Source organism: Arthrobotrys flagrans (genome assembly GCF_004000055.1).
Source record: "Arthrobotrys flagrans strain CBS H-5679 chromosome Unknown unitig_3, whole genome shotgun sequence".
NCBI lineage: Eukaryota > Fungi > Ascomycota > Orbiliomycetes > Orbiliales > Orbiliaceae > Arthrobotrys > Arthrobotrys flagrans.
Genome location: NW_027137547.1, coordinates 3,198,108 through 3,222,418, shown reverse-complemented (window position 1 = coordinate 3,222,418; position 24,311 = coordinate 3,198,108). Strand labels below are relative to the sequence as shown.

Sequence of the window (24,311 nt, the reverse complement as noted above, 5' to 3'; positions counted from 1 at the left end):
TTCTTTTTTCTTCTTCCCAATCCCTTCTGCTGGGCTACCTCGTCTGCTACCCTGGTTTTGTACCCACATTAAGAAGAGTGCAAAAATATCTTCTGTTGGTCCACGCCACTTCGGTCTACCATTCGGTATTCTTCTAACCATTATTGCCTTTTAACCTAGGTTCCGTTTTTTTGCTTTTATTTGGGTCCAGCTTGCAGCCATCTTCTGACGGTGTTTCCAGCTGTTTATAAGCGAAGCGGTGCCTGCTGAATTTATTGGCTCGCCAATTGCAGTTCTGTCCAGTAATCGTCTTCCATTCCACTTCGCGACTGATACACAGGCGCAAACGTCTAAACGCGACAGACCTGTTGAAGCTTCGCTGGCCCGGTTCGAAAGAAGTGTCTCCAATAAAACCATCCCCCTTCGCTACTTAACCCTTGGGATCCCGTTTGATCCACCAGCCCTGCAATGGATCCGTCGTATTCTCAACATCATCATCCGCAAAATATGCAGCACATTAACCAGCATCATCCTCACCAGCAACAGCAAGCAGCACAACCGCCCCAGCAACCCCAGCCAGCTTATGACTTGAACAACGGCGGCCATTATGGTGCGTCTGCGGCGATTGTTGCTGCAGGTGTGCAACCACAAGTCGGCATTTACACAGGCCCCTTCACCAATGTATCGCAGGGTCTACAGGGTACTTACAAGGACATCCTATCCACCTTCTGGGAGCATTCGATCGTATCGCTCGAAAGCGAGGACCACGACTATAAATCGCACCAATTGCCCCTCGCCAGAATAAAAAAGGTTATGAAGGCGGATCCTGAGGTCAAGATGATATCGGCCGAGGCGCCCATTCTTTTTGCCAAAGGGTGTGACATGTTTATCACGGAAGTAACGATGCGAGCCTGGATACATGCAGAAGAGAACAAGAGAAGAACCCTGCAGAGATCCGACATAGCCAATGCTTTAGCCAAAAGCGACATGTACGACTTTTTAATAGATATCGTCCCGAGGGAAGAGGCGACTTCACATACTAAGAGGTCTACGGCCGGCGGCACTGGTGCTGCCAGCAGCGCCGCTTCAGCCAGCAGCCATCATCCAGCTCCGCAGCAGCAAGTCCCTACGGCACCTGTCCCTCAAACCCATCAGAATATGATGCCACCGCAAGGAGGTTCCCAAGCACCACACCCTCCGGGACATCCGTCCGGCATGCCTCCTCAGCAATACGGGATGGCACCTCTCGATACCCAGGATCCAAATTACGCCCACTACCAGCAGAACCCTCAAGGGAACACATACACACAAGATGGGCAGATTCAATATGACATGAACCAGATATATAGCTATTCAGCTATGCCACCGCCGATGCAACAACAGGTAAGTGTCGTCCGGACGTTGAAAACAACATAACATGACGATTTGATATCCACGTGCTAACGTTCGGATCCGACAAACTTTGTAGCACATGTAGATATTCATTACGAACCGCGCAGGTATCCCACGAGAAAAATTACTAAACGGCCCTACAAGACGAATACAACCTTCACAAACTCCGATTTAACTCCCAGCTTACACACAATATAGATACGCACCCATCTCAAACATCATACCGATACGTGTTCGCGCGCTCGCCGGGGTAGACCTAAGAGTCACCGGCGATGGGATCGAGCCTGATTGAGAACGGCCATTGTGGCGAGTAAATGGGATGCCAGTCGCACCCGTTCTCTTCCCCGGCTATTCACGACAACCCTTCCTATCAGGTACCAAGTTCGGCTACCCCGCGAATTCATCCCCCACGGACATTTTAAATCACACCATATCGCTCTGAGAAACAGGGTCAGAGACTTGAGATCATCACCCCACTATCCTTTCCCTCATTCACTTCTACGAATGTATGTTATACGCGAACGAAAAACAAAACAACCAATTGTTTGTTATGTATTACGGCAGGAACACCAAAAGAACTATCTTTCCCGAACGATCGATACTTCCCCATGACGGAAAAAATACAGGGAAGAACTTTTTTTTATGCGTCGGAGGAATTCCAACATTGTCCACTCCTTCTTCTTTCATTCTAAACATGTATTCTTCTTTTCTTTTTAAATGATAAAATTAACTACTGGGTGGGATGGCGGACTCCTCGTTTTTATTCGTGTTTTCCTTTTTGAACCCCCAAAAATTGCGAATTATCCCTACAAAGACTTGTTCTACACGACGGCGCTTCTGTTTGGGCGATGATGATGATGATAGCAATTGTGAGCTTTTTTTATTATGTATTCTTAGCAATCTCTCCTTCCCAATTTCTCCCGACATTTTCTTTTTCTTCTCTTCTATTGTAACTTTTCTTCTTTTTCTTCCTTTTTTTCTTTTCTTCCTCTATCGCGCCGGGTATTGGTTCAGCATGCGCATGTAAGGCAAGGCGTCCATTTTCTTGATCAATTTTTATATAATATAAACCTGTTCAAAATATATACGAAAAGACACGAAGGGTCGTTAACTAGCTCCCGCTGCTTCCCCCCTCGGAATGCAGAGTTGAGGGTATACGGGTACCGTCACTAGCATCTAGAACAAATGCTTACTATGTAGAACTAGAAACAACCAACCATTTGGATTAACAATCGTCACGCCATCTTGCCCGAACTGTTTCACCTTAAAATCACGATCCTATAGTGGGATAGTGCTTGTCATTTGATTTTTTTGTCTTTGTTTCTCCTCGGGGGACCCAGAATTTCCTCTTTATTTTTATTTTTATTTTTACAGAGACACCGAAACTTAGCTTGTATAAACTCCTTGCCAGTCTAGCACCTGCTTTCGCGGCGGACGGACGTGGGATAGTAAAAAAAAAAAAAGCCTGTGTGGGGTCCACTTTTATGCATTTTGAAATACCTACTGCAAGCTACTGTGGGGGTAATATATGTACGTACATATACACCACACGCCGTACAACAAAAGGGCCTTTGGGACAAAAATGTCCTTCTTCTTGTTCCCTTTCGCGACAGGACGGTGGAGCTTTGCTGCAAGCTTTCCCTGGGAATCAATCCCCTTTTGCTTGAGAAAAATGAGGGGTACATGACCACCCATATGCATACATGCTTCCTGGATATTCCCGAGCAAACGAAAATACGAGCGGGGGGCTCTTCTCTGTTCCTTTGAGGTTGGGGCTGCAGGCAACGTACATACAGAATGTGAATGTTTAGATTTCAATCTCTCAATTTCTTTTCCCTTTCTTTCAGATCCGAGAACAACCTGCAGCTTTTGGTAGGGCGACAGAAAAGCCTGACCGGGCTAGTCTAGTCAGCGCCGCCAGTTGGCTGCAGCCATTTTTTCTGTTTTCCTTTCGTGCAGATATACAGTGAGAAAAACCGAACGTCTGGATTGACAAAGCGCTAGAAAGAAAAAACTAACAAGAAAACCTTCTTTTTCATGCAAAATGAACCTTCCGCGGTTTCCGATAGCTAGGATCTAGCTGAGAGGGTGTGCTCTAAATTCTTTGCTTTCAAAAAAAAAAGGATCTTGCTAGCTAGCCGTCGAAGGGGAATGCCCGAGTACCGTGAAGAGGCACAGCAGTTCGGTCGATAGAGCTTGGAGCTTGCTAAAGCTGCTGGAGCTAGGCTAACTACCGCCCAGGGTACCCACTCCAACCCCATCCTTTTTTCGTTCTTCTTTCCAAGAAAAGTAACATGTCCACCTGTTTATACTGCATGGTTGGTTATAATTGTCCAGCGTTATTAATATAGAGCATATAAGGAAAAGAAAAGAAAATATACCGTTTCTTTGTCGACGTATTGGTATCTGAAAACCGTGATATAGCGAAGTAGCCATGGCTGGTTATGTTAAACCGAGCCGCCTGGCCTGGAGACAACGCACAGACATGTTAAGCCTATTCCGTAAATTTAACACAACTCAGCTAACCATGGTATGGGGCGTTACGTGGGAAAACCAAAACTTGGACAATCGTGGCTAAGGTTTGAAGGGTATATCCATGTTCTTTCTTTTGAAGAGGGGTGTGTGTGTGGTTCGTGAGGGGTGGCTCAGTGCTAAGATAGGTAATTTTCAAGTTTTCCTCTTAAGCTTCCTATTTTCGAGATATATTAAAAAAATTTCAGAAAGGTAGGGTCGTTGGGAAGTCGGTTGAGGCTTTCGGAGGCTCGAAGGCTACAGCTTGCACAAAGCCCCTCGATCGATGTGGTGTACAAAAAAAATATATAAAAATAAAATCCATGCAAAAATTTGACGTCTCTGACTAAAATCTCAACAGCGAAAGGCCTTCAGGGTTAGGCAAACTAGGATATTGCTTGAAAGCTGCCACTGAAGCCTCTTCTAGCCTCATAGATTCAAAACGTTATTGCAGTCGGACCGCCAAAAGCGGGAATACATTAATCGCGAAATGCAGGTTTTTTTCCAATTTGAATCGGTTATGGGTTTGGAACACGTACGCATTCGATGCCTGATCTATGCGAGATATCGAAAAAAAAAAAAAAAATCTCGAGAGACGACTTTCAACCTCAACAGTTTCTAATCCGAAATCAACATTGACCGTTTCCCCTCCTCTCGAAAAAAGAAAAACGCCGAATAAAGTTACATATCAACAAACTGACAGAACCTCTCCGTGAAAGTCCGTCGTTGGTCTAGAGGAGATGAGATAAGACAAGGGGGGAAAGAACGCCCGCAAATAATGCTCACAAATGTTTCAACTTCAGAGATGAAATATAATCATATGACTATCGGGAAAGCGATCCGAGCCTGAAACACAATGGTCGTGTGGACACGGTCCGTCCCAGAGGCGAATGCTGGGATCATTGTTTTCACTCGGGCAGGCTGGTTTAGTTGCTTCTAAATCTCGAGAAACCACCGGATAGCAGGCCCCTTGGAGCCTCTTGAACTTCAGGGACGGGCATGTTCTGGTGTTCTTCCGCTAAACGTAGCCTGTTGTATTATCAATATATTAGCAATTTGCACCTGACTTTTGGTCATGTTTTACTTTTTAATCCGGAATAGTATTAGGCACTTCATGGAGGGGTAAGAAGGTGACATACTTCTCCATAAGAAGCGGCCCGTTCAACGGATCAACCTTGGTGTAGTGTTTCATTCTGACGCTAATGTCGTAAAACTCTTCGGGATTATCGCTCTTTAGCAGGTTGACTGTCTCACGCAACTCTTCGAAAATCCTGGGCAGGTTGGACCCTTCGCTTTCCAAGGATTTGGCGAATTCCTCAAGATAGGCTACGTCTTGGTCCATGTTTTTGACAGCGTTCTTATTGATCATTCGAACGTGTTCAGAGAGTGGCAGTTTCTAACGAGAGGCGGGGCGGAGTCATTAGCATGGATAACGGCTTTTTCGTTAATGGAAATGCGGCTGGAGTGACTGCATCATGGGGAGGGTGATACAAAGTCATGCACGCCTAGATGTATACGAAGAAAAGAGTCGGGCGTCGGATAAGAAGGGCGGAGGGGGTTGGGGATAACCACTCACAAGGATCTCGGAGGCTAGGTGGCTCAAGGCGTCAAAGTAGACGAATCCTTTGATATCATTGGGGAGCCCGAGGAGAGTGGTCTCCATGATATCTGTAAGGAACCTGGTCATAGCCAGTAGATATGGACTAGCTGTTTCTTCTGCTGTATCCGGCATCCTGCAGTAGAAACATAGCAAATCAGAAAAAATGTTGACCAGACCGAATATGTGAAAGCGTTTCTAAATTTCGCAGATGAGACAGGGAGACGTACCAGTCATACTCGGCGCCTTCGAGCAAATCATCTAGTTTGGAGTTTACCAACTCGAAAATCCTCTTCTCGGCCGTCTTTTTCTCATTTCGGAACATTTCTAGTGCCTCGAGCTGGACCGGCCCAGCATGAGCTGAGGCACTTACGTCTCTCAATAGGATTTGCAGTTCCGAGCAGGCGTTCTCAAAGTGTTCCAGATTGATCAAGATCTGGACAATTTGTCCGAGGTACTTGGATGTCAATCTCTCGTGGAGCGTCTTGCACACTTGTTCCTTTAACATTTCATCAAGAGACTATCCAGTTGTCAAAAATAACGAGCCAATAGCGACTTTTGTCAGCGTATTCCAACCAATAGAAGGATACATGATGCGGGTCTATGAGTATTTGGGGTTTAGTATCGAGAAAATTTTCTAACTGGCTCAACTTACCACTCTGAGTGTCTCGTCGATCGTATGGGGGTGGTGGAAGTACTCCCGGGAGAAGAAGTAGTACTTGTTCAGGAAACTGCGTAGGTCAATGCAGCACAATGGGTACATCTGAGAAAATGGAAGGACCGTGGGGTACCTGGGTTCGACAAATCAGCTTTCGGCCAAGTTTGAGAGGCGGTGGGGCGTCCACTTACTGGATTTCCTCTGCGTTCCCGCCATCCTTGAACCAGCTCACGTTGATTACTTTTGCGTATTCCTCAGCATCGGTAATGGCCATAGGCATGTAATCATCGCTCTGCACAATCTGCAATCCGAATCATCATTAGCATTGATGTTACACAAGGCCGGAGCTCTCATTGGGTTTCAAAAAAGTGTGACGGAGCTCAAGTCTGAGAGGCCATGTTGTATTTCTCGAGACGGCCGTGTTGGGATGATTCGTACCTCGACAAAGTCCTTGGAGAATTGCTTCTTCAAGAGCTCCGAGTATCTTTCGAAGAGTTTCAACAAGAATGCGTCAAGGATATCTACATTGTAGCTCCAGGTCTAACTGCAGTTAGCAATCTTCCGTTTCTAGATATCAACATGACTAGGCATCTCGAACAACTTACATCCATTGTCTGAATGAATAATGAGAGAATGGCTTTGATTTTTAGAATCGTATCAGAACTATTGACTTCTTGCATCGCTGGGGTAATAATCTGGATAGTCTTTGTGCACATGGACATCCAGAGCTCTTCCACCTACGTCAAGTGATCCTAATTAGCACGAGAAGATAAGTAATTGTCGAGGTGAACTTACGTCAGAAGCTGATCGGAAGTTCTGGGTCCGTCTCATCGTAGCCCTCTCAATGATGGCGAACCCTGCTATTTCTTCTAACACTTGAGCGAGCCCCGATATATCATCCTCCCGGAATGAAACAGATACGGGAGGAGAAGCTCCTTTTGCTGCCTTCGGACATCACTGTATTCTAATCGAAAGTCGTCTCTGAGCTCTAATGCTTCATGAATATGGATGCATTCGTGGAGAGGGGTGAAATCGATCACCACGTTCTCGTTATTAAGTACGTCGAATTCTTCTCTCTCATCCAGGACGAGCTCGACAGCCGAGTTCAATTTGAAGAGTTCGAAGTACTGGGATTTCTCTGCTCTTTCCTTTTGACGTTCGCGTCGGAGTTCCGTTTGGTCAAAAGCTACTTGGCCGAGGAGCTTTGAGGTTTCACGGATTTGGTAAAGCCAGTGATTTAAATCCGTCATGACGGCCTCCTTGATCATCGTCTTCATTGCTGGAACAGATGACTGAATGATCTTTGCGACTTCGAAGTGCATCACTTCCTTAAGATGAATGTTGTGCAGTTCGTCAAGCGTGCGAAGAGCCGTGTAGTGCTTCTTTTCGCTGAGAAGCTCGTGAACTCGGTTGGCTGCAGCCAGAACTTCCAGCGAGCTATGAAGCGCTTGCATTGCCTCGTCAATGTTCTGCCTGGTGCCCCTTGAATCCACCAAAGCCTTCTTCTTTGCTGCCAAACTCTCAGTTGACTTCTGAATCGTCTGGTTCAGCTTTAATATCTCAGAGGTGAGTTTCATGGACTCCTCTCGGACTTTCAAGACTTGCTCGACGGATTGAACGAAAGGTTGATGATTTTCATGGCACATTCGCTCAATTTCTGCTTCTTTATCTTCAGCAAATCGTTCAAGGGCCATCATGAGACCATCTTCTCGCTGCTGGACGCATGCATCCTTGATGGCTGGGATTAAAAGATCGAAATACTCGGTGTCGGTGGACGACAGCATGCACTAGACAAAAAGGAGGATTCATGTTAGCTAAGACTGGTCCACCGGAGATTCGACTCCCAAACCACCACAAGACGTGTCATCCCTACCTGTCGAATCACCTGCACCAAGTGCGCATCCTCCAAGGGGTCGTCGAGAGATACCATATTGCCCTTGAGAGAGTATCTGAATACCGAGTAACCTCTCGAACAGTTTTCGGTCGACTTGGGCGAAGGTGTCCTTGTTCGACGGGTGGATCGAGCTCTAGGGCTACCATTCACGCCAGGGAACAGGGATAGTCTCCGCCGCTTGTCGACCTCTTGCTGGAAAGAGAAGTTGCTTAGATCCGGCATCTTGGCGGGTGGTGTTAAATGCAACGTCAACGCAACACTTTTGGATGGGTGTCTTCTGGTGGTTCACGATTCACGACGTTCACGGGAATCTAAAGGTTAATAACGAAAGAGTGCAAGAAGTTGGAAATTGGAAGCCAAGTTGGTCCGAGTGAAGCTGTGAGGTGGGAGATAAGGTAGCATCGGAAGGTTTAATTAATGATTGGCGGTTTACGTTCATCTTGAGATTAAACTTCTATTCTGAGGTGGTTTGCATACAACGTGCTAGAGTCTATCGGCGTATATGTTTAGCCGCACGTATGCTGCCACATGGGCTCCATGTGCTCTACTAGTAATTCATTGTTTTAGCAATTTTGTGTCCAACTGTCTAACTAAAGCCCTGATGATATTAATACATGTTGGATGTTAGATCAAAAGTAAGTACATATGTGGCCTCCCTATTTAGGTAGGAAGCAGGTAGCCTAGAGCGGTGTATCGCCATACCAATGAAAGTTAAAAGCAGCCTTACGCTCCGTAACACGACTAAAAATGGCTAAAATATCTCAGGTCGCGCGACCATGGCCAACTACACTCCAACACTTTCCTGTGTGGTATTTTGTATTCAGAACTCTGAGAAGCCTTTGGTGCTTTGGTGATAATTATCAGGCTTCAGAAGGTGGATGTATATTCTCAAATTGGCTTGCTGAGAAGCGAAATGGTAGTACAATAACACTCGGGTTGAGCCCTAAGCCAGCAGCCCCATTTTGCCTAGTAGAACTGAGTATAATTAAGTCATAGAATGGATATGGCCCTCTCAGAACTCCTAGAAGCACCCCATTCCTGTTTAAATTTATCCCTGAAGTTAGCTCTATCGAATAGAATCTTTATAATACAGTGTATTGACTGAAAATAGCTGGATATTGGGGTTCATATTAGTTGAAATCTTTCAAGAGACCGTTGTTGAGGGTTCCACAGTCTTCTTTCTTTCTTTCTTTCTTTCTTTTTTGTCTGCTGAGAGATAGAAAAGGCCCCTCCATTATTCAATTCCTCTCTTCCTATCTTCTAACCCACCTCCACCTCCTCCTCACCCCTCCTCCCACCCCATACTTCTCCATCCTCACTCGTCTCATCATCCCTCCTTTATCTTGAAACAACCATCTCTCAAACAGTATAGCCCTTCCATTTCTCTTTCCTTCTTCTCACTTATAGTCGCTCTTCTTCTGATACCTTAAGGCTTGTCAATTTCCTCCTTTGACCTCTCTATCAACACGGCTTCGATGAATCCCCAACAACAACAAAGACGTTCTTTAGATAACGATGGCATCGCTAATGCGACAGCGCCATCTACTAACTTAGCACAGACCCATAGTATTATTTTCTCCTTTTGCATTTGAAAACTTGGTGTTAAGGTTTTCATACTAACTAAATTTCTCATTTCAGCTAACCAAAACATTGGTGATATTCCTGCCGTCCTTGGACAAACCATTGGGAACACCACCAGTACTGCTCGTTCGCTGTAAGTACAGCCTAACCATACAGGCGAATTCGCCAATTTATTCTGTTCTTTATTGTCAACCAGTTCCTTTGGATGTCCACTTCTCCTTTGTCTCTCTCCTAAATTACTGATAGGTCTGGCTGGTAAATTAGCCCATTTTCTGGGGGCGAGGGCGTGTTTATTCCCGCAACCTTTAGTAGTATCGACCAAATGACCCAATCTTCTGCCAACCATTACTCAAATCCCGTTGGTGGGCCTCTCGGACTACCGGTCGGATACGTCCCGGAATTTCAGATTCCGGCCGGGGAAATGGCACCCTCCACTCTTCCACCAGGACTTCTTGAGGAAGAAGCTCATGCCAACGGGATGAACGAAATCGCTGGCAGCGGTATCCCTTCACAGCACATTACCAAAGCAATCCGTGGTGGCGCAGAGGGCAAGATTATTGAGTATTATTGCGTTCCCGAAGTTGACAGAGATGTTGGAATCGTTCCAACTCGACATTTGAAGTGCACAGGCGTTCCTGGTGGCACCTCTCCGTCCGGTCTTAAAGGGTTCTTTGAGGTGAGAAATTCAACATATCCTTTCCTCTAAGATTTTTTTCACTCTTTTTCGATTGATCCCTGATAACTAACTTTTCCATTAGCAATTCGGAGACGTTTCAGGGCTCTTTGTCGAAAAATTAATGAGCAACGGTGTTCTTTATGTCTCATTCTTCAACCTGCAAGCGTCCATCCACTGCTATAGGGATGTTCAATTGAAGTGGCCTGCTACCTACTGTGCCCGAACTACACTTGAAAATGTAAGGTATCGGGGTGCGACGAGGATAATATACATTCACTGATTCCAGACAGGTAGTTAATAACTTCGCAGCCCACCCGCTCACTACGGAAGGCGAAGTTCAAGTTGATGTTCTCGGTGGGCACTGTGACACTCAAACCATTGTTGGAGCTCTGGGGACCTTTGGAGATTTGCATACCGTGCAAACCTACCGTAACAATGACGTCAGCACTGTATTCGCTGAGTTCTATGACATCCGACAGGCAGCCATGGCTATCCACCATTTGAATGGGCAGCAAGTCGGGGTAAGTAAAAACTTGATGGTGTTCTTGTCCTTTCAATGTTGCCGACAGCTACTAAGAATGTATAGGGGCTCGAAATTCGAGTCAATTGGCCAGAAGCTGAGAGAATTGCCTGGACAAAGGCCTCTCAGATGATAGAGATCCACGAGGACCAAAACGTCTGTGTCGTCCACGCTGGGTCATCAGAGCTAGTCAATGATGCCCGTAGAATCTATGGCATCCCTTTTGCCTCTGGTCTTGGAGCTAGCCAGGAACTCACTCGAAATCACTGTGGCCGTTCTAATACGCTTGTTCGAGGACACTCTGGCGCTATGGCGCTTTATGGGCCAGATAGTCCGCCTCGTTACGACGTCGGAATCAATCGTAACATTTTGGACCTTCACAATGTCCGAAATGGGATCGACCTGCGCACAACCATTATGATCCGAAACATCCCCAATCATGTAGGTTTCGTTTTTCTTTTCCATTCTAATACTATCCAACTATTTGGTCTCGTTCCCTCTGGCTTAATTTCTCTAGCTCCCGCAAAGTGTCATCAAGGCATGGCTTGATGAGGTTTCCTACCGTAAATATGATTTCCTGTATCTTCGCATTGGTAAGGAACACCTATACATTGACTTGTGGGTAGTTGCTCACAATTTACTTTCATAGACTTCGCGAATCACTGGTAGGCTTCCATTCCATTCTGCAGCTCAAGGATTTTCCCTGTCTGACCCAGTCAACTTTCAGCAATGTTGGCTACTGCTTCGTCAACTACCTCAGTCTTGCCGACATTGTTGACTTTGTTCAGCGACGAGTTGGTACACGATGGTAAGCTAGTCAGATGGCCCATGATTGAAATATTGAAAAGGCTTTAAGAGAAAATAGGTCGCAATTCGGTTCCGACAAGATCGTTGAGGTTTCGTACGCCAGTGAGTCCTTTTCCAGTAATTACTTCCCGATTAATTAAACATCGAGCTAGGCTAACGATAAAACAATTAGACATTCAAGGGAAAGCAGCTCTTATCGAGAAATTTCGAAACTCGAGTGTTATGGATCAACCGTTTGAATTCCGTCCAAGAGTTTGTTCTTCCGCTATAATTTTCTTCGAGTCTTTAGATTTTCTAATGATATACCCCCAAACAGGCATTCCATTCGACTGGGGAGAATTTTGGACTCGACATGGAATTCCCCCCACGTAAGCTACTGCCTTACTATCACCTGTAGCAGATCTTAGCTAACAAATTACTCTAGCCAATAATCTCAACCGCAAGTTGCGTAGCGTCACGGCGGCAGAGCATTCGGGTAAGCTCAAGCTACTACCGTCGAATCAAACCGTCATAGAAAAAATGGAAGCTAATCCACCACAGGTCTCTATAGTTCCAGATATCGCAATGGATATGGTTACTATCAACCTGCTCGTTTCGGCGGCGGATTTGGTCACCACCGGGGCGGTGGCTACGGTAATTTCGGTCACCGCCACTTTGGTAATGGCAACGGATATGGCATGAACCGCTTATCGCGGACTAATCGTCTTGCAATCACCATGCCAGGATATGAGCCTACTCCATACCGTGCCCCAACCAGGGTCCAGACTAGTATCCCTCCAGGCGCTGCTGATGGCTTCGTCGGGGCAATCCCGGTTAACGGTGGCATTGCTGCTTTGTCCCATAGATCCGCCACATCTTTCGGGGCTCCGAACGCAGGTATCACTTCACCCGCACAATTCCAATCCGCTAGGTTTCCTACTCCAACTCAGGCGATTCTTCACTCGGAAACACGCATCCGTCAGGAGAATGTTCCACCACGTCCAACTAGCAGCATTGGAACTCAAGGGATCCAGGCTCAACAGCAAATTGCTCATGATGGTACTGGAATTCGCACCCCCGCTACTAACGGCGCGGATCATGAAGAGCCTTGCGGGCCACATACGCCATCAATGGTTAGTCGTTACGATAACGTTCAACGCGGTGGGCCTGGAGTTAGTATCTACAGCTCCCCACTGTCCCCCGCTGGTTTGGTCAACGCTGGGTATGTTCCCACTAATCCTGCACCACCTGGGTTCAGCGCCTCTACTTTCGCAGATGCCTTAGGCGAAAGATCCACTTCTCAGGGCACTCATGCACGAAGCCCTACGGATTACGAGATGATGGCGCGCAATCTCGATGCTATGAGGCGCATCTGGGAACAATAAATCCCGCGAGCTTTCGATCGCCGATATCTTCTCACCACGGGTACTCCTCTATTTCTTTTTTTCATTACAAGGTGCTTTTCTCCTACCACAGTCTAGTGATAAAAGAAGTCAAAGACGATAAAACATTCAACGATGTTTCGTCGACTTTCGTCTACCTTTTACGTTCTGGGCTTACTTACTAATTTCTCCTTTCTCTTTTAACATGGGATTGTTTTGCTTTTTACTTCTGGGAGGACAAAACTGGATTTTTCAAATACTGCTCTGGTTTTTTTCTTGTCTGCTTATTGTTATGCATACTCTGGTTTTTTTTTTTTTTGGAGCGGCTAGCGCTTTTACTGTTAAGACGACCTCATGACAAAATGGCCTTGAAACTTTGACCACGGAATCATAACATGGTTGGTCATCGTTAGGCTTCATGAAGCCTTCATACTCTTACTTTCTTGAATTGTCGTCACCCTCCCCACACCTTCTTAGCCTCTCACATCAAAACTTACTTTTTACTATTTTATTCAGGAGGCCTTCAAAAGGAAAGGGGCTCTTTGCTTGTCCTTTCCTTTCTATATATTTATCAAAAAAAAATTTTTTCTACATGCACCCTCCTACACTTTCTCATAAGTTCCGTTTATTATCAATAGTACTATTTCACGCTGGCTGCGTCTTCAACGATTTGACGAGTGGTGATGTATTAGATGTGTGTGGCCTAACCTATCAAAAAAAAAATACGAGAAAGCAAAGGAATGATATGACAAAAAGCAAAAAGGAAATTGTTCCTTTCGTGCGTCCCGCTCTTGGTCTCCTTCTGATACCTCAAATCGTTTTTGGGTATATTCAATTGATTTTCAAGTTGGGAAAACATGATCAAGAGGATACGTATTCGCCTTGCCTTTGTCTTTTTTCCTTTTATCAAATGCTCATTAAAAAAACTACCTCTAGCATCGTTTTAACCATAACTTTGCCAGACGGGAAAATTTTTGGGGTGAATGGAAATAAAGAAAACTTCGAAAACTTCGAAATAATATCTCCTCCGTAAATCTAATCCGTCCAAGCCGGTCTCGTAAACCAGCCTCGACGAAGTTGCCAAACCCCTAGGAATTAAAAATCCTCGTATACAACCTCTCATGCCTCCCCTGCCACAAATCCACCGTAGGAACCGACTGCCCCGCCTCCTCAACCCCAATCCCCCGCCCCCTCTCCACCGCCTCCCTCACCAACCTCCCAACCTCCTCGCTAGCAAGTATCTGCTGCGCCACATACGGTCCAATCAACGATAACCTTACCGCGGCCGACAACAGCGCCTTGACATGATTGAACAAAAACACAAATACCACTTGTTCTAACGCCTCGGATGTATCCGGTAATCCCGAAAGACGGGTTATATACCCCCAGGATGGACCGAAATGGTCTGGTTTGCAATGCGTCGGTATTTCGGTGTTATTGGGTTCGATTTTGAGAAGAGACGAAGCAAACGATTTATCCCAAACGCTGCAGAGCGCTCTTCCTTGAGAAATACTAGCTCTCCTGGCGACTTCACATGTTGTTGTTGCGTCGAAGGTGTCGTCTAGGGTTAACACCGATGAAGGGGATTTAAATGCAGCTGTTATGAACGGAACCGTGGTAGTTGAGATTGAAAGTAAAGAGAGGCGGAGGAAACGGGTTAATTCGGTTTTTGGGGTCGGTTTGGGGGATATGGCTGGTCGGAGGCTACGGTGCGAAATGTAGGATTCTAGACCGGAGGAGAAGGCGAAGGAACCGATTGGGAGGGCGGAGTCGGCGAGGAGGAGCCAGAGGTGGAGGGGGGGTGATGGGGCTAGATTACCTTTTTTTTGTGTAAGTTTTATGTTATAGATGCATGTTAATGGAGTACGGATGAAAGGATGTAAATCTGCGTTGAAAATGTTGGATTTTGGAGGTGTATACGAACTTAGAGATGGGATTGGTATTTGAAGCTGGGCTTTTGCGGCGGCGAGTTGGGATTGTAGAGAGGCGATTTGGGATTTCAGAGCCTCTAGGCTTTCTTCTGCATTTTTTGGGGTGGTGTTTTGCTCCATGGTATGAAGCTCTGGATTCTTAGATAATTGGATTTCGATTTCGATTTCGATTGGTCAAGATGTTTTGGGGTTTGTTGCATTTGTCTGGATAATAACTCGAGAACTAGTGGGAAAAAAGCACTAGTAATAATGATTTTGAACTAGAGACCTAGATCTATCGACATTTATCATCATTGGATCTCTACTTAAATTAGCCACAAGAACAGGATTTCCCTTTCAACGTCGTTGCTCATAATTGTTATATGCGAAACGTTGCAGATTTTGCGTTGAAGCCAGCTGCTACAGCAGTGACATTTAATAACTTCAATAGGTACTCAGTATCATGTAAGTCTTTGAATAGAATAAAATAGGTCGCGTGAGTATATTTCTCTATATTGTTTGTTCCCCGGAATTATATCCATATATACAAAAAAAGACCAAACGTCAATACGTCAAATGTCAAAATGCAAATGCGAGAAAAAATGCAACCCTTGTCCCTAAGATATAAAAGAAGAAAAAAGCCAAAAGAAGATATGTGAACACAGTCGTAAATACGGGTCTTCCAAGATAATCCTGAATCAAAATAAAACGAGGAGCCCTAGATCTGATATCGGAACTGCATGCATGCAAAGGGAAGGTGAGGAAGACGAAAGCCGAAAAGGAAAAGGGAAAAAAAGAAAAGCCAAAGTGCTTGCAAATGTGGACATGTAAATGCGAGGCCAAAAGTTAAGAGAATCAAGCTCCTGGGCACGTTGGGGAATTCAATAGTGCATAGTATTGTTGATGTTGGGTTAATTTGTTATCATGATGGATCCATGGGGATGATGATGATAGATGCGGATGGCGAGTCAGGTAGGAAGGGTATGTGCAAGGGGAAGTGATTAACAACCTCCAGTGTCCGAATCCATATAATGCAATAAGAGAAGTAGAGGAAAGGAGTTATAAGATTTCCTTCAACTTCTCCCTCTGTTCGGCTGAGAGAGAGGTGGGGAATTTGATCTGTGACAAAGAGTTTATGTTAGTCATCCCTAAATCCTTCGCCTTTTCCTCAAGGACAGATGTCCCCGTATTAACTCGGATCGAAGGCGAATTCACTCACGTTGACTTTGACGATGAGATTGCCGCGGTCTTTGGATTTCGCTTTTGGCATCCCTTGATCTGGGAAGGTGGTGGTCCAATTGGGCGATGTAGGCCCAGCATGTGAGACCGGGACCGAGTAACCTTCGATATTAACGACGTGACTCGACCAGCCTATCCAGCAGTTTCATGAGCTGCCAAGCGTCTACTTTGATCTAGAAGGGTCCAAGGACTTACCGGTCAATGCCTCCTTTAGGGTAATGTCGATAGTCGTGATTAGATCGTCGCCATCGCGGGTGAACTTCTCATGAGGTTTCTATTATCGCAAAAAACGCGTCAGACCACCACCTCCTTCCCTATCCACCAAATCCATCGTTTCTTCGGCAAATAGAGAATACATACCTCCTCGAGAATGATGTGTAAATCCTGCATGCCGCCGTCTGAGACTTCGTCGCCGACTCCTGTGAACTTGAATTTTGATCCTGCTTTCATTCCTGCTCTAACTGCAATATCAAGGATCTTTTCTTCAGTGATCATCTTTTGGTCCGCATCGAAAGCCTTTCTCTTGATAAGCAATTTTTTCTGAACGCCCTTGAAGATTCTGTAAAAATCCTACTGGTTAGCTCTACAAAAATACACTTCAAAGCTACGGCTTGAAGATAAGGTAGCGGAGGGTGAGTTGTAGCATACTCTTCTAACGAAATTGGCAACTTTCTCTCCACAACAGAAACATTTCCCTTCCCATTTGACTTCCCATGCTTCGAATCTCGGTCTCTGTGGCTATCTCGGTGGCTGTCCCTGTAGCTGTCCCTCTCGATACTCCTTCCATTGACCGTATCGCTGACATACCTATCTCTGTCTCTATCCCTCTCGCGCTCCTCTTTCTCTCGATATCGTTCTCGCTCCCGCTCTCTTCTGCTATCCCTCTCTTCCCTGTATCTAGACTTAACATATGGACTATTTCCCTCCGATAAATGTTCCCTCGGCATCGGACTCCCAGGCATACCATGCATCCCCGGAATAGCACCATACATCGGCGGCGGACCCCCACCATACGAATCATCACCATACGACGCCATGAAGGTATTGAACACCTTAAACTCGTCGAATCCCGGATATCCACTAACTCCACCTCTAGAATTCGAGTACGTGTACGTCCTACTCGGTGTTCCATGGGGCGGTATTCCTCCAGAATATCCGTATCCATCGGTATTGTGTCGTCGGAATTTGGGCGCTCCGGAGGGTGCTTGTGGGTGGTCTTTCGGCTTTGTGGTTTCGTCCGGCTTGCTTTCGTCATTCGCAGGAGAGGCGCCGCCGCCGCGGAGTATAAAATCTAGACCATATTGGTCATAGACTTTTCGTTTATCGGGTTCGGAAAGGATCTCGTAGGCTTGGCCGAGGTCTATAGTTTACATCGAAATGCCGACAAAGAGAGGCGAAAAAAACTGGTTAGTAGCAAGGTATCGTAACGGAGGGCCTGCGAATACGTATTCGATATGACTCAAGACCGCCACCGCCACTAGCTATGACGATATCTTCTCCACCTGACCAAAAAAAAAAGATTTCGTACCTTTAAACTTCTCAGCGGCATTTTCATCATCTTTATTCTTATCGGGGTGGAATTTTAAGGCGCCCTTTCTGGTATCGTCGCAAACGGATAGAAAAAATCACCGGGTAACGTCAGCGCTCTCGTTGTTTCCACGTTTTGTTTGCTCTATCTTTCAACTGTCTTGGGTTTTTCTCTGCAAAGCTGTGAAGTGGTGACTGAGAAGGTGTATGTGTGTGTGATATGTGGTGGATTTGATCTCTCTCTCTCTATCTCAAGATATTGCCCTTCTTCTGCAAAGAATCGTCGTTACGAAGTAAGCTGAATAGCCTTTCTTTTTTTTTTTTTTTTTTGCTTGTATGCGTGGGTCGGTACAGTCGGTTTTTATAAGAGAAGGAAGGCATACATGGCGTGGGTAATGTATATTATGGTGTATACATAGTTTCGAGGCAATGGTATGGTGAGGCTTTTTCCCCTTCTTGTTCTTCTTCTTCGGGACGTATCGTCGAGATAATTGTATGTATGGTGTATGTTGAATATACCGAACAAAAAAAAAAAGAAAAAGAAATATATTGAAGTTTCAACAGACAGCGAATATAAGAAGAAGGTGGCATCCTTACCGATAAGCCTTCTTGATCTCCTCCGCTGTCGCAGTCGGCGCTACACCCAGGGTTTCGTATAGTTTCGTTTCCCTAGAGATGAAAACGATTAGAGCGAGATAACCTTATTTAAGCTTAAATTAAGAGCTCTGGTTCCATGGAGCTCTTTCCATCTGCTCATCTAAACATACCGAACCATATCGTCGCACACAAGCCGAGGACCTCAAACTTTTCCCTGATATCGTCCGAGCTCTTTTCGCTGGCTCGAGAATCCGCGACTCGAGAATCTGTACCGATTATCCTTTTCGGTGGGAACAAGGAAGCAAAGTATCGAAGCTAGCCGGGTACCGTATATGCGAATAAATGATGATGATAGAAAAGTTGATGGATGGATGGTCGCGAGACAGAGAGACGGAGGAAAGGGCCAGCCAGCGAAGGCGGGGAGGTTAACTGTATCGGGTTTCGCAGCTTGTCTCTCGTTGTGGGTTTGATTCTCCTCTTCAGGCGCTAACGGTATCAGAAAAATAGTAATCGAAAACGTCCAAGCAAAGAACGCTTCAAATCTCAAAATCTTAAAAAAAAAACAAGATAAATAAGAAGCTGGGTATATGTACTCCGGCGGAGAAGGAAGGCGGGAGATGCTGAAGCTACGGTTAATTTATGTAAAGACTTGCATGCATGACATGGAAGTGTCAGGTCGAAGTCAAGCAAGCAGACAAGAAATGGTACTTTTTGCTTGAGAGTGGGATGCGAAAATTGTCTAAGGCAAAAAATAAAAATAAAATAAAATAAAAGGGTTCCCAGCAAGTGGATAGTGGTAGCTCCGAGAGAAAGGAAAACGTTGATAGCTACTATTCGCTCCCTGGAATCGGGTCGTCTGAGAGGATGATTAATGGATCAGAGTGATGGAAAGGATGATTCGAACGTGCGTCCAACCAGTAAGGTAAGCAAGCTGCCAGCAGCGTGGGGACGCGGAGAGGGAAGGCGGAGACGGGAGAAGAAGAGCAACAACCGTAGCGAACTTTGCCGTATCCGAACAAGTACTTGAGGTACACGAATGCTCAAGAAACGACACCGGAGGCAAAAGGACGATATTGGATGAGAGTCGGAGAGACAATATCAGTTCTCTTGAGGTTCAGTTGAGGATTAGTTCAGCTGAAGAGGGGTCGACTACGCAGAGGCGAGAAATCGATAGAAAGATGTGGGAAGTGGGATGGCTCTTTTGCTCACAGCGGTGACTAATAAACTAAAAGAAGTCTCGAGTGAACGATGCAGACGGAAGGCCTTAAAGATGATGAAGATATCTATGACTAAGGATATCAATATCGATGGTCGATGGTTGGTGAGAGGTAGTTGGTGGTTATGATATGTCGATATTCGACGACGACGTCTATGCCGCTTCTGTGCAGTGACCCGAAAAAAAATAAGAACCCGGAGAGGGGAGGCTGAGATACTTGTTTTATCGCAGACCGGACCAAAACATCAGCCGAAACGAATCAGATCGAATCGAATGACCGAAAGAACGAGCGAACCAACAGGCGAGACCAGACGAAGAAGGATTTGACTATACTCTAAGATCTATTTTATCTTATCAAGCGAGAAGCAGGAGAGCGGGAAGCCCAGCCCAGGACATCGATATGATATGATATCGAGTGATACGGAGACAAATATAAGTTGCATTCCATCGAGCATCAGTACAGTAGTGTATACAGTATTGGTAAGTATAGCATTCGAACGTTCGAATTCGAATTCCCTCGATTCAAAGTGGACATGCATGTAAGCGCTGACTTCCCACTTCCGTCGACAGAAACCAACTTTAAGAATTTTTCATGAAAAATAATTTGAGAAATATTTCGAACCGAAGTACATGTACCAAAGATGTATCATTACGCGCAACATCCAGGGCAAAGTGACATTTCGGTGTCGCAAGCCATCATGGCGCAGGAACATGCACCAAGGGCAACCTGAAGAACTCCGCGCGCCGACGAGATATTCCAACTTAACCCCCACCACTAACAGAGGAAAAAGGAAAGAAAAGGGAAAATAAATCTGACGCTATTTACATGTGGGTACAAGCAGTCTGTACCTGTTTCCACCGTCGGCTTTCCAAGGCATTAGGACCGGCCTCATGTCGTCAGTTTGTGCCACCCAACCTGCCTGTTTCGATCAAGTTTGTGCTGCAGCTTGGGGGAGCTACCGTTCCTTAGTCTGGGGTATTATAGAACTCGATCGGAGGATCCTGGCCTGGGATTCTGTATCCTACATGTAAGTTATCTATTATTGTCTTGGGTTATTCGCCGAATACGAAGTGAGAAGTGTCTACAGTTCGAAAAAACACAATCTTTAAAAAAAAGTCGAATTTTTATTTCGTCTTGTATCAACAAGGAGAAAAATCGAAAACCTCGGCAGTGAGAAGATGGATGCAATGGACCGAAGTTACAGGCCCGTAATATCCATGTATCATCCTCAGAGAGAAACAAGAGAATAAAACTATGCAGGAGAAACGAAAAACAAAAGTGCTATAAAGTTTGTACAAGTCGAAGCAAGCATCGCAGAGTGGTATCTCATCTCATCTTGACGACAGTTGAAAGACATTTACAATTAAAACATCATCGAGACTCCACAAGGCGCAGAAGAGGACAATGTCCAACCCATAAGATAATGTTGCGGAAAGCGAGAGGAGGAGGGGTTGAGGGGGGCTGAGAGGGTGTAGAAGGGCGTGGAAGTTATTAGTGGCCTTGTGGGGTTAATAGAAAGTACAGGATAAAAAGATCTTGATGATCCAAAAACCAGAAAGACGCCGGTAAAAAAAACTCCCGCTAAACAAAAAAAAGAATAAAACCCTCCTGTCTTTTTAAGACAAATGCACAAAGCCCGTAGAATAGGAAATACATCATCAAAGAAACGTAAGGGGCCATAGAATCTAGGGATAGGGTAAAAGCAGCAAAGACACAAAAGTATTTGGATCTCAAGATTGTGGGTGTCAAAACTGTTGGAGAATTAGACGCCGGCAGGGATATGATGGACAGTATCCGCGAGAATGGCAGAATGTTTTTCTTGGATTATGATGCTATCATAAGAGTCGTCGCGAATAGAAATTCCGCTATCGTCTGTTCCGTCGTTATGGGTGCTCCGTTGATAGAAATTTCGGTCTCGGACGGCAACAACAGCATCCGAGGCAGGAGCACTCTGACGAGGGCCTAGGGCAGTCCGACGGAGGAAACCGCCACGCTCAGCATTCCAACGAAGATACTCTTCGACGAACGTGACTAAAACCCACCACCCACCAAAACCCTCGCCACCACTGAGCGTAATGTCGCGAATGGCTGCGCTAGCAACAGCAGAAGTTCCAATGAGAATGTTACGAGCTGATACTTCGGGGAAGCGTGATGGCAAGCGATCGAGCCATCGGACCCAGTGGTCGAAAATTCCGTTCTCGTCTGGACCATCCTGTGAGGTCGGCATAGAATTAGGTTCCTTCCCACGGACGAGGCTGACGACTTCGGTACGGAGAAGCTGGATGGCGAGTGGGCTTCTGCATGGCAGCTCACGTCGAACGATTCTTTCAGCTTCAACCATATTGACCCAATCCGATTCCATAGTCTTAACATCGGCGTCGTTGTTAAGAATACTGGCCGCGGCGTGGCAGGTCATATTTGTTCGGAGAGCTTGGTCAACGAGGCGACAGAATGCGGAAACAGGTCGGAGTCTAGCTTCGACGACATGATCGGGGAGTGGTTGCAATGATTTGCGAACTGATTCGTCAAGATTGTGGACCAACTTCTTGAATTGCTCGAAGATTTTCGGTGGGATAGCGGTTTTAACGCAGTTATTGACAAGGCCAAGGAGTTCCTAGCGTAGTTGGTTAGATATCGTTATAAACACGTGATTACCGAGAGCAACATACCTTGTAGATCTCCCAGTCGGTATCTTCAACCCAATTAGCCATGGATGGATCCGTAAGTAGCTTCAGGACTGGAGCGGTGAAGCTTCCCTGAAATTGTGTGTAGAGGTTATAGAACATCTTCATATGCATCGTCTTGAAGGCTTCGAAGAGAGCGAGCGCATGTGTTCGGTAGGTTGCTTCGAGGGTTCTTGCGTTATCCATATCGGTTCCAGCAGGCATGTAGAGGGTGATATCTGGAACGCTAATTCCGGAGGGTCGTTCCTCATCAGAAGGCGTGAGGAATGCAGCCATCCTATTGAGGAGATCATCGGCTGACTCGGTTTCGGGCTCTTCATCGACATTTTCCAACGGTTGTAGGGTTTCAACGGAGGCAGCTCTGCCAGCTTTGTCGTCATCTTTGGGAATTGGAGGACCAGTAGGGTCCGAGTCTTGGAGACTACAGTAAATTATATTTAGGACAACCAATCTTCATCGGCAGGAAAAAAGCATGGGTCCATGACAACTTACAGAGCAGTCCACTCGCCACCTTCGGTCTCATGCGAAGCATCCTGAGTGACATTATTACTTGGGAGGACGGTGACCTTCGGATCGCCAGCAACCGAGTTCTTCAAGTCCTCGTCCAATTTTTCCTTGCCGGATATCAATGTGATCCCGCAATAGTGATACTTGGAATGACCCCTTATGCCCAGACGTCTTGTCTTGATATCTGGGAAGACTATGCGAACCAGCTTACCAAATGACGCAGGGTTAAGGCACTTGATGCGTGCATCACCACATGCTGTGACATAGTGAGTATACACACGGTTACGAGGGATAGCAGCAGTCTCTTCGTTGGTCCTCTTGCAATATTTGTGTAGCCTATATCAGAGCTCACGTTAGAGGCAATCACTCGGTCATAGATAGGACCTCCAAGGGAATGTTGACGTACCAACCCATACCAAAGCCCTGTCGTTCTCTCTCGGCTCTAGAAGTACCATCGGCCAATCGGACTTTTTGAGCAAGCTCGCTAAGTATGACGTCTCGTACTTCCAGAGACAAGAGTCGGAGGGCATCCTCATGCTCATCAACCTGCTTCTGGCGCTTAGAGCCGATAGGCTGTGATAGCATATCCCCGTAGCCGTCAAAGTCCAGACTAGGTGACATTTGCAACTCCGGTGACGCTTGAGAGACGGATCTAGATCGACCACCGGTGGCCTGGAAGGCTGCAAAGCTAGACCCACCGTCCTGAACGCTCTTCCCGAAGCTGGCCATGTCGGCTGGATGTGGTGCTATGGTCGAGAAATGCATTGCTGTGGGGACAGGAATGACATGCTGAGCCATTGGATGCTGCATTGGCATCGGAGAGGGACGGTACTGGTCGTACTCTGGGCTTTGGGACATTGCATGGCCAAAGACCATTGGCGCATGAGGTTGGATGTTCTGGTTCTCGCTATCCGCACGAGTTCTCTTCTTAGGATTGAACGTGGGAGGTTGTGGTGCAATCTGAGATAAACTCGGCTTGGAAAGTCCTGTAGGCAAGCAACCAGGCATGCATGTTAGCGGCGTGCTAGATGAAATGCATTTGGGACCCGGTCGAGGATGACAGGTGTATTGGAAGACAGCATCAGGGACGGGACCTGGTTGCTTACCAGCCGACATGCTGTTCGTTGTTAACGTCTGATGGAACGTTATGTTGTTGTTGTTAGGCTTCATCGCTTTGGTTGAGCGTTGCTCGACCGACTTGACACGGCAAAATATGGTTAGCCACTTAATCATCAACAATCAACAAGCGATCATCACCAACAACAGCAACCAAGCATCGCCAGGTTGATGAAGCATGGAATGAGAGTCGTGATGAACTTACAAGTCAATGAGATGCCGGAGAGTACAGTAAAATTCGATATCTATAAACAGCGAGTTGCCAGGGAGGCTAAGGCTGAGAAGGCAATGGAGATTGTGATGTATTCGGAGTGGTGATGAGATGAGATGAGAAGTGGGTTGAAGTGGACTGGGTTGAGATGGAAGAGAGAATAGGACGGGACAAGAGAATACAAGACGAAAGAGCAGGAATTATGGACAATTAACGGGGTCTGGACTGGAAATGATGTTGTGTCGAGCAACCGCCCGATTTGAGCGCTCTTTAAGTAGAGCAGCTGAAGAATAATTATAACTGACGAACTTAGTAATTCGATTCAAT

At 46.0% G+C, this 24,311-nt stretch overlaps 7 protein-coding genes across 7 annotated transcripts; 2 read left to right on the top strand and 5 right to left on the bottom strand.

The window, feature by feature from the left end:
- Positions 1 to 447: 447 nt before the first annotated feature.
- On the top strand, positions 448 to 1,456 carry DFL_002313 (uncharacterized protein; the record flags this gene model as incomplete). Its single annotated transcript, XM_067631081.1, has 2 exons — positions 448 to 1,362; positions 1,448 to 1,456. 2 exons carry the CDS (start codon positions 448 to 450, stop codon positions 1,454 to 1,456), a joined length of 924 nt encoding a protein of 307 aa, XP_067493661.1.
- Positions 1,457 to 4,808: 3,352 nt separating this feature from the next.
- Positions 4,809 to 6,968, bottom strand: DFL_002312 (uncharacterized protein; the record flags this gene model as incomplete). The annotated part of the gene is made up of 9 exons (XM_067631080.1): positions 4,809 to 4,911; positions 5,022 to 5,278; positions 5,459 to 5,615; positions 5,710 to 5,999; positions 6,135 to 6,270; positions 6,329 to 6,438; positions 6,576 to 6,677; positions 6,743 to 6,874; positions 6,933 to 6,968. 9 exons carry the CDS (start codon positions 6,966 to 6,968, stop codon positions 4,809 to 4,811), a joined length of 1,323 nt encoding a protein of 440 aa, XP_067493660.1.
- A 38-nt stretch (positions 6,969 to 7,006) lies between these two features.
- DFL_002311 (uncharacterized protein) lies at positions 7,007 to 8,253 on the bottom strand (the record flags this gene model as incomplete). The annotated part of the gene is made up of 2 exons (XM_067631079.1): positions 7,007 to 7,924; positions 8,011 to 8,253. The coding sequence occupies 2 exons, from the start codon at positions 8,251 to 8,253 to the stop codon at positions 7,007 to 7,009; spliced, it is 1,161 nt and encodes a 386-aa protein (XP_067493659.1).
- Positions 8,254 to 9,934: 1,681 nt separating this feature from the next.
- Positions 9,935 to 12,979, top strand: DFL_002310 (uncharacterized protein; the record flags this gene model as incomplete). Its single annotated transcript, XM_067631078.1, has 12 exons — positions 9,935 to 10,288; positions 10,371 to 10,526; positions 10,579 to 10,809; positions 10,875 to 11,249; positions 11,326 to 11,401; positions 11,458 to 11,473; positions 11,536 to 11,616; positions 11,674 to 11,717; positions 11,788 to 11,867; positions 11,932 to 11,983; positions 12,040 to 12,090; positions 12,156 to 12,979. 12 exons carry the CDS (start codon positions 9,935 to 9,937, stop codon positions 12,977 to 12,979), a joined length of 2,340 nt encoding a protein of 779 aa, XP_067493658.1.
- Positions 12,980 to 14,064: 1,085 nt separating this feature from the next.
- Positions 14,065 to 15,027, bottom strand: DFL_002309 (uncharacterized protein; the record flags this gene model as incomplete). The annotated part of the gene is made up of 1 exon (XM_067631076.1): positions 14,065 to 15,027. The coding sequence occupies one exon, from the start codon at positions 15,025 to 15,027 to the stop codon at positions 14,065 to 14,067; it is 963 nt and encodes a 320-aa protein (XP_067493657.1).
- Positions 15,028 to 15,945: 918 nt separating this feature from the next.
- On the bottom strand, positions 15,946 to 18,427 carry DFL_002308 (uncharacterized protein; the record flags this gene model as incomplete). Its single annotated transcript, XM_067631075.1, has 8 exons — positions 15,946 to 16,005; positions 16,106 to 16,257; positions 16,321 to 16,399; positions 16,486 to 16,684; positions 16,774 to 17,485; positions 17,654 to 17,721; positions 18,250 to 18,321; positions 18,420 to 18,427. The coding sequence occupies 8 exons, from the start codon at positions 18,425 to 18,427 to the stop codon at positions 15,946 to 15,948; spliced, it is 1,350 nt and encodes a 449-aa protein (XP_067493656.1).
- Positions 18,428 to 21,228: 2,801 nt separating this feature from the next.
- On the bottom strand, positions 21,229 to 23,827 carry DFL_002307 (uncharacterized protein; the record flags this gene model as incomplete). The annotated part of the gene is made up of 4 exons (XM_067631074.1): positions 21,229 to 22,080; positions 22,136 to 22,571; positions 22,643 to 22,993; positions 23,064 to 23,827. 4 exons carry the CDS (start codon positions 23,825 to 23,827, stop codon positions 21,229 to 21,231), a joined length of 2,403 nt encoding a protein of 800 aa, XP_067493655.1.
- Positions 23,828 to 24,311: the final 484 nt, after the last annotated feature.